The sequence below is a fragment of the Protopterus annectens genome, chromosome 12.part0, assembly GCF_019279795.1.
Source record: "Protopterus annectens isolate FY-2018-M chromosome 12.part0, PAN1.0, whole genome shotgun sequence".
Classification (NCBI taxonomy): Eukaryota; Metazoa; Chordata; order Ceratodontiformes; family Protopteridae; genus Protopterus; species Protopterus annectens.
This window is the reverse complement of record NC_056746.1, coordinates 897,576,361-897,588,708: the sequence shown is the minus strand read 5'-3', so window position 1 is coordinate 897,588,708 and position 12,348 is coordinate 897,576,361. Positions and strand designations below refer to the sequence as shown.

The 12,348-nt window shown below is 47.3% G+C and overlaps 1 protein-coding gene across 1 annotated transcript in view; it reads left to right on the top strand.

Moving 5' to 3' along the window:
- CSE1L (chromosome segregation 1 like) overlaps positions 1-12,348 on the top strand; it is a 1,337,268-nt gene that overhangs the window by 617,656 nt on the left and 707,264 nt on the right. The window contains exon 16 of the mRNA XM_044088970.1: positions 7,477-7,627. Coding sequence (XP_043944905.1) covers positions 7,477-7,627 — 151 coding nt within the window. The remainder of the gene's footprint in view (positions 1-7,476; positions 7,628-12,348) is intronic.

The window sequence follows — 12,348 nt, the reverse complement described above, 5'->3', positions numbered from 1 at the left end:
AGACACTCGGGTTAAAATACAGCATCAATGGGACCGGACAGTGTCCCAGGCTGCGTCCTACACGAGCTCAAAGACTAACCTCTCACCTAAACGCACTGTTCAAACTCTGCCTCTCCACAGGCTACGTACCCATAGTGATGCACAGCAACGGTTATTCTGCTCCACAAAGGTGGAGCCACAACAGACCCCTGGAACCATCGCCCTATAAGCCTGACTAGCTTGGTCTGCAAGGCTATGCAGCGCATCATGATGGAAATCATTAACAAAGACATTGGGAACCTCCAAACACTGGACCCTACCCAGTTCGGCTTTAAGGGCAGATCATGCCCCCTAAACCTGGTGGACGACTTTGAGACAGTTACCAAGGCTATAGACGAAGGAAGGGTAGTACACAGCCTACCTAGACCTCGCAAAGACCTCTGACACCATTCCCCATTCTGGTATTATAGACAAGCTCACCAGCCTGAACATAAACCCCCATGTCACAAGGTGGGTTGCAAATTGGCTCACGGACAGAACCCACATGGTGAGAGTTGCGGAAGCTAGGTCTGACTCTAAACTGGTTACAAGTGGCGTTCTCCAGGGCTCAGTCCTAGGACCCCTTCTGTCTGGCATATACTTTTCAGAAGTACAGACAAGCACAGGAGGACTATGGCTGACCAAGTTCGCAGACGACTGCAAACTAGGGGCTATAATTGATGCACCGGCTGACAGACATCCTCCAAAAGGGTCTCACTGAGACGGCTGCATGGTGTCAAAATCATGGCCTCAAGCTAAATGCAAAATAGTGCATAGTTATTCCCTTTGGAAATAAAGTACCCACAGACTACCACATAGGCGGTAGTCCCCTAAATACGGAAAACGTAATAAGGGATCTGGGGACCCAAGTAGATAGTAATATCTCCTTTGAGGATCACATTGCCAAAGTGGTTAGAAAATCCTTTGTGGCCCACTTAATCACAAAAGGGTTTGCATCAAGATCAAAAGAGGACATTGTGCCCCTCTATTCATCAGATCCATCATAGAGTACAACGCTCCATTTGGGATGTACCTTTCAAGACACCTACAACAGCTGGAAAGACCACAGAAGTACCTCACCAAGAGGATCACTGGCCTCATACCCTATGCAGCTCGACTGAAGAAACTCAAGCTGTACTCTGTTGCATACCGCCTGCTCAGAGGTGATCTCTGCCTGACGTACAAGGCCATGTCCAACCCAGAATTGATGGATATGCTCCACCTAAAGAAAACCTTATCCCCTCGAGCCACATGATCTAGGGATCTAAACCTCACCACAACAGTAAATAGGACGTGCTGGAGGGATAGATTCCTGTCCCAGAGACTTCCCATGCTTTGGAACAAGATTCCAGAGTACATTAGGCAGAGCTCTCGCTAGCACTCCAAGAGAAACCTTGACGAGTGGATGGGAAACGGTTTATCCCGGTGATCACTTCAGTGGCTCTGCTGGACAGAGGCACAGGGAACTAATCTAAGGGTGCGGCAAAGCCAACACTTTCTGGCTAGGCTTATAAATGCCTTCGGGCAGATAGCCTAGTTTGTGTTTTTCGGCTTTTCCCAGTTAGGGGTAGCCACAGCGGAACTCTGGTCCGCTAATGATTGGCAGTAGACTTTAGCCTAGCACCTACCTATAAACAGAATTTATACTTAGTCGAATTTGGGTACTGTATGAGGACAGCTCTAAGGTGTCAGCATAAATAGCTAGTTGGCATTAGACTTTGGAGGCATATTATGCAGTTTGGAATGGAGTGTATAGTTTTAAATATCCAAGGTAGAATACATTCCTAAAGAATTCTGATGCACAGAACTGTCTTATGCTGTTGGTGGTGTGGGGGCGATACTGTTGAACATAGTTATGGATCTGGAATAGGGACTTCATTTGTCAGCAACCTGTGGGTGTTGGATCCGATATCGGATCCGAGCCGGCAACTTGTAGCATAGCTATGGATCCTAGCTCCTCCCCTCACCCATAATCCCCTGCCAACCTCCTATGACCTCAGATCTAGTTTGCCGCGAGTGTGTAGCAAGATTTTAGAGCTCCTAGCGTCTTATCGACAGAAATGAATTTTTTCAATTTTTCTTGTCAAAGTTGTATTTGTAATTTGTGTGAGTGGTTAGGTTCCTCTCTAGTTTAATTTTTTTTTGGTTTCCACCCTCCCCTCGCTGGTAGTTAGTGTGTCTTTGTGTTTGGGGCCTGTGTGCTTGAGTAGCGTACTTTAATTTTGTGTATGGCAAGAGGCCCCAAAACCCATTTTTTCTAAATGCACAGAGTGTGGCCATAAGCTATCTTTGGCTGATGGCCACACTCTGTGTATTCGGTGCCTTGGGGTTGAACACCTCTCTTCAGGATATACAATTTGTGCAGCGTTCAACCCCAGGGCACTGAAAGAGCGGAGGTCGAAGCTTGTCCTGGCGGGTATTTTGCCTCCGGATTCGGCTTCGGCCTTCGCTCCTCTCGTGGCACCTCCTCAGCCTGTGGTGGTAGCCACTCCTGCCCCCCTTCCCCTGGCCGGGATTCAAACTCCCACTAAAGCGCCGGAGGACAGGGAGGCCAGGAGGGAGAAGCACCACAAGCGGCGGGCCGAGGCCTCCGCTTCAGCCTCCACGGCTTCCAGGTCTCCTCCTCCTCGGCTACGATCTCCTTGCTTCTCCCTGGGACCCGAGGAGGAGACCCGACCTCATCGAGGCTGCACTCCAGGCCTGCCTCGGTGGCCTCTTCGAGATCTACATACAGCTTGTCAAATGCATACTTGGACCGGATGATGCGAAGGTTCATCCAGGCCCAGCTGCAGATGGGAGTGCTCTTGCCTCCCCTCCCTTCGGGGGGGAGCTCGACCCCTTTCTTTGCTCCGATTGCTCCTTCTCCGACCCGCTTTCCGGGTTCAGAGCATTCGGAGCCGGGCAGCGTCGGATCCGGGGGTGGGTCAGCACCGACAGTACTGGGTACTTCGGATCAGACCCTGCCCTCGAGTTTGTCGGTTCCATCGTCTGATCCGACCTCTCAGAGCTGTGGGCTGAGCTTCGGATCTGAGGGTTTCAGTGTGCCTTCAGCTCCGTCCAGGTCGGAGCACACTGGTCCCTCGAATCCGACTGTCTCTGCGCCGGTTCTGATCCCTTCATTGGATCTAAGTAGGAGTCGACTTTCGGAGCCGAGGGAGAGCGGCTCCCCCTCGGCCTTCGATGCAGTGGAGAGGGCTCTGTCGAGAGCATCCAGACCCCAGGCCCTTGCCTCTGCTCCACCCTGCACTCCCTCCCTGCTGGGTCAGGCTTCCATCACCCGGCCACAGGGACAGCCTGCTTCGATGTCCCAGGTTGTTCCACTGGAACAAGATATTGCTGGCAAGACTTCCTCGGACAGCACCCCCCCCCCCTGAGGAAGTGCCTTGCGAGCACAAGTGTAAGAGGAGGCACGTGGACTCCCCAGAGTCCTTAACAGAGGACACTGACTTGGATGAAGGGGAAGGCTCCCCAAGGTCACCCCTTAGGATCAGAGGTGGGTGGTCTGCCCCCAAGGCTTCCTCTGACGAGTCCGTGTTCCTGGAGGCATTCGAAGCAGGCCAGTCTACCTCTTGGGTGTCCCCTCCGGCTGACCCCCTGGTGGACCTTATTACCACCACGGCGTGGAAGGAGCCGGACACTGTGGAGCCAGTCCCTAAATGCCTGGACAGGATACTGAGCCCCCCGCAGACCGGTCCCACTGGAGCAAGGGTCCCCCGTAGATGCCATGTTGACGGCGGCAGCCACGAAGAGGTAGCTAGCTCAGGAGAGCCCCTCGGTCCATCCACCGAGCAAGGAGTCCCGCTCGATGGATCACCTTGGAAAGCGGGTTTTTAGTTCAGCGACCTTCTCTGTAAGGTCTCTGAGCTACATGGCACATGTCATCAGGATGCAGCGGTATATTATCAAAGAATACGCTGCTTCCCCCCTGAGTCCATGTCGGCGGAGGACAAGCAGTTGTACTCACTGGAATGGCCACTCTAAGGTCTGTCTACAATACCTCTATGCGGCTTTTGTCCCACGCTACTGAGGGAGCCGCTAGAGCTAGCGGAGCGGGCGTAGTCATGAGATGACAGGTCTGGCTCCGGCATTATGACTTTGCGGAGCCCTTTAAGGCGTCCTTTGCGAATGTCCCTTTTGATGGTTCTGCCTTGTTTGGCAAGACCTTTCGCGAAACACTGGTCCAGAGCGAGAAGGACGGGAAGACGTCTGCCGTTGGAGTCTGCTTCTCTGCTCCCCAGAGGTCCTTCTCGAAGAACCAAAAGGGACAGAAGAAGATATGGTTCTGAAAATCGCAACATTCCCAACCTAGTCCTTCCATGGCAGAGGACGAAAGGGAGGACACCACCCTAGGGGCAGAGGGGCCCCGAAGAATTTTGGGTCCAGAGAATCCTTCTCTGACCGGCCCATGCAGCAGCCCTGATGGGTTGCCTGACTGCTCTGCTCTGGAGGCAGTCGGGCGTTTCTCGAGGCATCTGGCGGCATGGGAGTCCATCACATCAGACCGCTGGGTGCTTCGTATCATATCCAGAGGCTACAAAATTCCAATGTATCATGTCCCCAAACTCAGGAGCCTCCCCGATGTTCCATCCGATCAGAGGGAGGCTGCAGCCGCAGAAATCCAGCGGCTGTTAGAAAAAGAGCTATCCAACCCGTCTCCCAAGACCAGCTCGGATTAGGGTTTTACTCAAGGTTTTTTCTGGTGCCAAAAAAGACGGGGGACTTGAGACCAATTCTAGATCTTATCCTCTTGAACCTGTCTGTAACCAAGGAAAAATTCCGAATGGTCACTCTTTAGTCCATTCTCCCCCTCTTACGGGAGAGCGATTGGATATGCTCTATAGACCTCAAGGATGCGTACTACCATATTCTAATGGACAGACTATCCAGGAGGTTTCTCCGCTTCCGGCTGGGAGCCAGTCATTATCAGTTCAGGGTCCCTCCCTTTGGCCTCACCACAGTCCCCAGGGTGTTCACCAAAGTTTAAGCAGTGATAGCGGCCCACCTGAGACTCCAGGGAATGCAGGTCTTTCCGTACTTGGACGACTGGCTTCTAACCACCCCAACAAGGCATCTACTCTGCTCAGCCAGATATTACTTTCTCCGTTTAGCCCCCCAGTTAGGCATCACAATCAATGCGGACAAATCTTCCCTTGCTCCGACACAATGGGCGATTTCCACCAACAGCTTTCTGATCGCAACACACATTCCTGGGCGGGCCAACATTCTGGCGGACAAACTCAGCCGCACCATTCTTTCCCCCCTATGAGTGGTCTCTCAACCCACTAGTAGCGAAGCAGATATTCGCAAAATGGGGACAACCCTGCTGCGATCTTTGCCTCTCCCTTAAATATGAAATGCGACAGCTTCTTCGCTCTGATTCCCCCACCAGGGGAAGCCCCGAGAGACGCTCTGGTGCATGCTTGGCCGCCCGGTCTACTCTATGCATAACCCTTCTGTACCCCTGATGCTAAAGCTCTTACAGAAAGCCTCGCTGTTGGGGAGCAGAATGATCCGCATTGCCCCATTCTGGCCTCGGCAAACTTGGTTCCCTTACCTGTGGTCTCATCTAGTGAATCCTCCTTGGATTCTGGATCCCACTCTGGATTTAATCTCCCATCCATTGGAATTACAGACCCCGAATCTGGTCAACCTGAAGCTGACAGCTTGGTTGCCCCAGTTCACTCTTAGTCAGGACTCCCGGTATCTCTTCACCAGTCAAAGCCATCCTGGAGGCAGCACGTAAGCCTTTCACCAGGAAAATATACCGCAGTAAATGTAGGTGCTTTTCCGTCTGGGCGGAAATCATAATCTGGATCCCTTCACTGCCCCTCTACAGTCCATACTGGATTTTCTAACCGGACTCTTTCAGCAAGGAGCTAGTTGTTAGACAGTCAAGGTACAGTTGGCAGCCATCTCTCATTACCATGTGGGTCGTGAGACAGGTCCTTTGATGTCAAATAAATTGTGCAAAACTTTTCTCAAGGGCACCTTTCTCCTCAGGCCCCCTGTTAAAGAAGCTGTACCCCCTTGGGATATTTCTTTAGTCCTTCAAGCCTTGACCGCTTCTCCCTTTGAACCAGCCGCATCTGTCGATCTCAAATATTTGTCCTGGAAAACAGCATTCCTGGTAGCCATCACTTCAGCCAAGAGAGTTTCGGAACTCCAAGCTCTCTCCGTAAAGCCTCCTTACTCTGTCTTCCATCCGGACAGAGTGTACCTCAGGACCAATCCCTCCTTCATTCTCAAGGTGGCATCGGAAATAAATATCAATGTCCATCAACTTTCCGGTTTTCTTCCCTAAGTATCAAAATAAAGGAGAGTACAAACTGCATTCATTAGATGTACACAGGCAGCTGCGTTTTTATATTCATAGGACAGCTGGTCACAGACGATCTGATCAGCTGTTTGTCTCCTTTGCTAAATTCAGTTTAGGTAAAGCAGTTTCAAAGGTCACCTTGTCACGTTGGATTTCTCAATGTATTCTTCAGGCCTACCAAGCTTCCGGGAGGCCCGCACCTGAGGGAGTATGTGCACATTCCACTCGCTCCATCTCTACTTTTGCTGCTTTTAAATCTAGAGTGCCATTGGACGATATTTGTTCGGCAGCTACTTGGGCCTCATCTCATACCTTTATTAGCCACTACAAACTGGACGTAATTTCTAGAGGGAGAGCATCCTTTGGCTCCGCAGTGCTCCGGAACATCCTTCCGTGATGGCCGCCCAAGATTCAGGTAGCTGGGGACTCTGTCCCACAGATTGCTGACAAATGAAGTCCCTACTCCAGATTAAGAAGTTATGTACTCACCGTAACGTTCCGTCTGAGTAGGTGGCTTCATTTGTCTGCAGCCACCCCCCCTCCTTTCCCCTGGCCTTCAGAACTTGGTCCTGTTATATTGTTCTAGCTATTATGCTTATTGGAACACCTTTTCAGGTATCCATAGAGGGGCAAACTTGATCTGAGGTCATAGGAGGTTGGCAGGGGATTATGGGTGAGGGGAGGAGGTAGGAGCTCGGATCCATAGCTATGCTACAAGTTGCCGGCTCGGATCCGATATCAGATCCAAGACCCACAGGTTGCAGACAAATGAAGCCACCTACTCAGATGGAATGTTATGGTGAGTACATAACTTCTTATTTAGGAGGAAGGGGTCCTGTGTCACATTTTTAGTGGATTAATTTGTTTTTCACTCTGCCTGTGTATGCATTGTAGCTTTGCACAGTCCCCCTAGTACGTAACAGGAGGTTGTGCAAGTTTTTTACAGTCATGCTTCTTATGCAGCCTCATTATCAAAGGTAAGTGTTTAGTGAAGATGTTAATGAACTGTTAGCATGTATTTTCTTTGAACATCCACATTTGCAGAGCATACAGAAAAACTGCACTTTTCTAAGTACATGTTAACTTTTCTACATAGATTTAAACCTGTCCTGCAATTATTGGTGTTCGTGTCTTTTGTTTAGAACCCAAGTAAACCACACTTCAACCACTATTTATTTGAGTCTCTGTGCCTGGCTGTCAAAATAACCTGCAAGTCTAACCCAACAGCTCTTCAGAGTTTTGAGGAGGCACTTTTTGTGGTGTTCACCGAAATTCTTCAAAATGACGTTCAAGGTAATACTGAGTTCTTAATATACAAGTATATATGTATATCTTTAAGAATGTGATGTCCATATACTATAACTCTCAACTGTCTAGGTTTTTGCAGAATGTCCAGATTTTTAATCTTTTGGTGAATTCCTCAAAATGTGTGGTTTTCTTCAATGAGAATCTGTCAATAAATGACATGCACTTGAGTTTCAGACTTCATATCTTCCAGAAAGTGCATGCTAATACAAATCCTGTTCTATCAGCATTGTAAGCTTATTAGAACAATATTTGCAATCTGTCCCTATTTTTGGGTCTTTGTCCTCTTATTTTTGGCTTTGTCCAGATTTCTTGCCCTGAAAGGTTGAGAGGTATGCCATATACTTTTCACATATTGATTTGCGGCGTTCATACTTTGGTGTCAGGCTTATTAATCTTGATAGTTGTATTCATTTATTTGTATTATGATACCACTGTTAGCCACAGCTCTGTGTACTGCATGATTGAGAGTGTCTGCCTTGAGCATGCATATTACAAAATTGTTTAGTGTGTTCTGTTAGTGTTACAGGACTTCATCATTAGTTATGTTAATCATTAAAAGTTTAGTGTCGCAAAGTTTTATTTGGGCAGGCATTACTCTTGTGCTTGTTTACTGTGTGACAACTTGCCTGCCACTTTTTTTCTCTGACTGAAGGTTGTGACAAGGGGGTTTCTGACAGCTTAGTGTGTATCTTGTGCATTACTGTGTTTGGGGAACTGTGTAAAAGAGGTAAGTGTTCTGCTTCGGTTCCCCAAAAAAGCAGTTAGGCTTTATTACATTTCTAACATAAGCATTTGTTTTCCCACTATAGCTTTGACCCTTGTGAACATATCCACATATTTGCCAACTGTAAAGACTCTTGACATAGTTATCCTCTTGTAGATCAGGAATATTTCAGATAGTTTTTCTTCCGTTGTGTATAGAATTGTAACTATCAGACTTGTGGCAGTTTGTTCTTTTTTTGCACTGGCAGTTTGAGAAAATTATCTCCTACAGTTCCCCTGAAGGTAGTGCATACCTGAACTTCATTGTTTCTAACATTTCTCAAGTATCAAAACATGCCATAATGAGTATGTGTGACTGCAGATACAGTGCATAGGGCCACCGTATTGAGGACATGCACTAAAGTCTGAAACTTCAAATTCAACTTTAGGTAAGGTTTGTTTAACCCATCTGCTGTCTAGGTCCACGGAATATTTGAGAGATGGAAATTAAATAGGAAGTTTCAAAAATTTTTCAGGCTCTCTTTACAGACCTGTCTGATACTCTTTCCATCTAAAAAAAGCAATCCCTACCTTCCCAAGCCAAATGAAACAAAAATGATGTTAGGAAGGGAACAAGAAATGTTGATATTTTCTTGTAAAGGGACAGTATTATTTTGGAATGACTGTACCAGCATTCTTTTCCCTTCCACACACCTCCTGTCTGGCTTGCAAACTGGCTCTGTGCATTCCTGTTTGGCATTAGATTGTTTTAGATTCTTGGTGTTAGTTCAGGAGGAGTACATTTGGCACTGGAAGCAGAGTACTACTTTCAGGAAAGTTTTCACCCTCCACACCCTGTGGAATTTTTTTCCTCAGACTGTTCAGCACTTCCCCATGGAGTGCTAGAATGGTGCCATTCAATCAAAGGAGCAAAGGCTTCTATTTATGAATAACACAAAACATACAAACACCAAACAAAGCCAGTGTACCACTTTATTCTCCTGGTACCTCGGCCTTTCACCTTCAAGGAAAGTTCAAAATTCAAGATGTTGACCCTTCAGACTCCATTAATCTGTTATTCCCCAGGGAAGTTTGTGGTGACAGTTGCTTTAAAAGATGCATGCCATCGCATTATCCTAGCTAAAGGCTTCAGAAAGTTTCTCTGGTTGTGTCTGGGTCACATTGTCAGTTACCTGCATTACCCTTTGGCTTATCTACAGTTCTAAACATGTTTACATGATGTCTAGCTCCAGTATTTTCTTGGTTAGATGATTTCCTCATCTTTGCAGACTCTTTGCCCAGATATAGAGTCATTACAGTGGAGTTTTTAATCTTCTGACCAGTATGGAAGCCCAGATTATTCTTCACCCCCCATGGCACAAGATTCTTTCTAGGCTGTCTGACACCTTGCGGCAAAAGTCTTTTCTGACACAGGAGAAGGGTGGAATTTTTATTTGGGAACTTTCCTGAGCTTCCCATGAGCTTCTCAAATCAGTGTCAGACTTCAGCCAGAGAGCATTTCTGGATGTCCTGACTGAAATCACATTTGCAGTATTCCTGACATGTGGGTTGTCCCTACTGACATCTGGCCAGGGTACCAAAGCTTTACCTTTCTTAGGTCATATATCCAGCACATGACCTCAGCACATGTGTTGGAGTATGGCTGTACGATCGTGGATCTCCAGACTGTCTCATCAGCCCATATGCAGGTTGTGCATCTCTCAAGACTGTTCATTGTTTGGTTGTTGGTATTTTGGCTCCGTTCAAGCCATATTAGTGTCCCATTGGTGAACATTCATTTTTATCTTGAAATTAGGGCCAAGTGCAAGTGCGCTAGGCAGATCCTTTACAAGGACTTGCAAACCAAGTGTCCTTTTCCTAGACCTGGAAACACTATCGGAAATCTTACTCTGTCAGTTTATTCCAGAAACCCTTGGGTCTAGCTTTTCTACTCTCAACACTTTCTCAAGACTCGGCATCTTTTAAACGGCCCAGTCCAAGACAACTGACCCTGCTTCATCAAATGTCCCTCTGCTGCCAAAGAAAAAAAATTAAGGCCTTGAGTGGATAGTCAGTCCATTCTTACTGATTTCAACTTACAGGCTACATCAGGCTACTCCTTGGTTTCCTAATACAGAGACCCCAACTGAGGCCAGTATAGCTCCTGAGTCCTTGCAGACCGGCAGTACGTATGATGGACCATGTCTTCAGTAGGACCACACTGTCCCTCACATTCTAGTTGGAGAAATCCCTGCCCTTGTAATAGGTCAGACATTGTTCCAAACCTTAGTACCTCATCCAGATGAATGTCATTCAGAAAGAAAAAGCAGAAGATTAACATGCGGCTTTCCTGTCAACAGAGAGGAGGAATTGTTGACTTTTCACAAGGACTGTTTAAAGTTGTTATGCCTTTAAAAAAGACAGTCTTTCAGGTCCCCACTACTACAGGTGCTACACCTAAATCCTTCTCTGGTTTCCTCTTCCTCTGAGGAGCAGAGCTGTTTCTGACAATTCTCTGGACAATTCTTCACTGCTGCATTCTCCAGGAGAAATCTGCTTTGATGAAAGGGACTGCCTATCTCCCAGTTTCCTGAGTGGGGAGGGTTCTTTGGGGAAACTGTACAGAGCATGATGAAACAGAATGGCAATACATGCAGATTTCTGATGTGCAGAAGAGGTACTTTAACTTGGAAAATGGATACCCTTGCCCATCTCCCAGTCTTTCCTGTGCTTGAGACTTTTTAGGACTACTTTCCCTCCACCTCGTCTGCACCTGATTCTCAGCCACCAGCTCATAAGAGACCCAATAGCTTTTACAAAGTCCCCTGATGACCTGAAATACCTGTATAAGAACTTAAGAAGACAGTTCTGCGATATAGCAGTATCTGTCTCTCCAGACTTCTTCCCCTACAGGTGATGAGGATAGTAGAGCTATGGATAGGTGGGGAAAGGTTTACACCTTTGCTACTGTTGCCTTCCAGGCTCAAATAACAAAGGACTTGACTTCTGTTTTGAAGTCCTTATAGCTATCTTGGATCCACCTACAGTAGTAGATGCAGAGCTTACTGTCACAGGCTACTCAGATCGCCCGACACAGCATTAAGTGCACTTGATACTGTGGATGCTTTTTCTGAGGATGCTGCCATGAAATCTGTTATCCTTGGGTATGCTTGGCTTTGTAGTCGGCCTGTGCCTGAATTTTAAATCAAACATTCTTGATTTGCCCTTGGACAGACCTAATGTTTGGCCCTCCGGCAACCAGACTGCTACAAAATGCTCCAAGACCAAGGTAAAACAATGAAAGACTGCAGACTTTTCTCCTTGGTCCATAGATTCCATAGGAATTATCGAGCTAAATCTACCTCCTCCATTAGAAGGGATCGGAGGAAGGTCCGGAAACAGAGTAAAATCCCTAGATAAAGATGCTGTGAATAATCCAAAAGGGAATCTACAGCTTGGGAGAGGTTGCCCTTTGGAGGCAAAAACCTGTCTACCCCTGCAGATCACTCCCCCACTTCCAAAATGAATTTCCCTTCTTAAAGGTTTTTGCTTGCCCTGACCAGGTGGGAAGGTATTACCACAGGCAAGTGGGTCTTCATCAGGGACGGCAGTAGCTGGTCTTGGGAGCATATTCCCCATCTTCTGAGAGGCATCCCACTGCTCCATATTAAATATCCTTTGACTCCCATTATTCAAGACCTCTTGAGTTTGGGTACCACTGAACAGGTATTAAAAACATTATAGGAAAATGTTTTTATTCCAGGATTTTTCTAGTCTTAAAGGAAGAAGGGAAGTGGAGAACCATCCTAGACCTGTCCATCCTGAACACATACCTGAAGGCACAGTTTTTCAGAATGCTGTCTTCAGACTTTTGTACCTTTCATCCTACCACAGGCTTTCTTTTATCTCAGACCTACTACCAGGCAGTCTTTCACTGCTAAGTGGAAAAGGTTTTCCTTCTGATGCTGCAAACATGCTCCGGATCCACTCCTATCTCTCAGTGC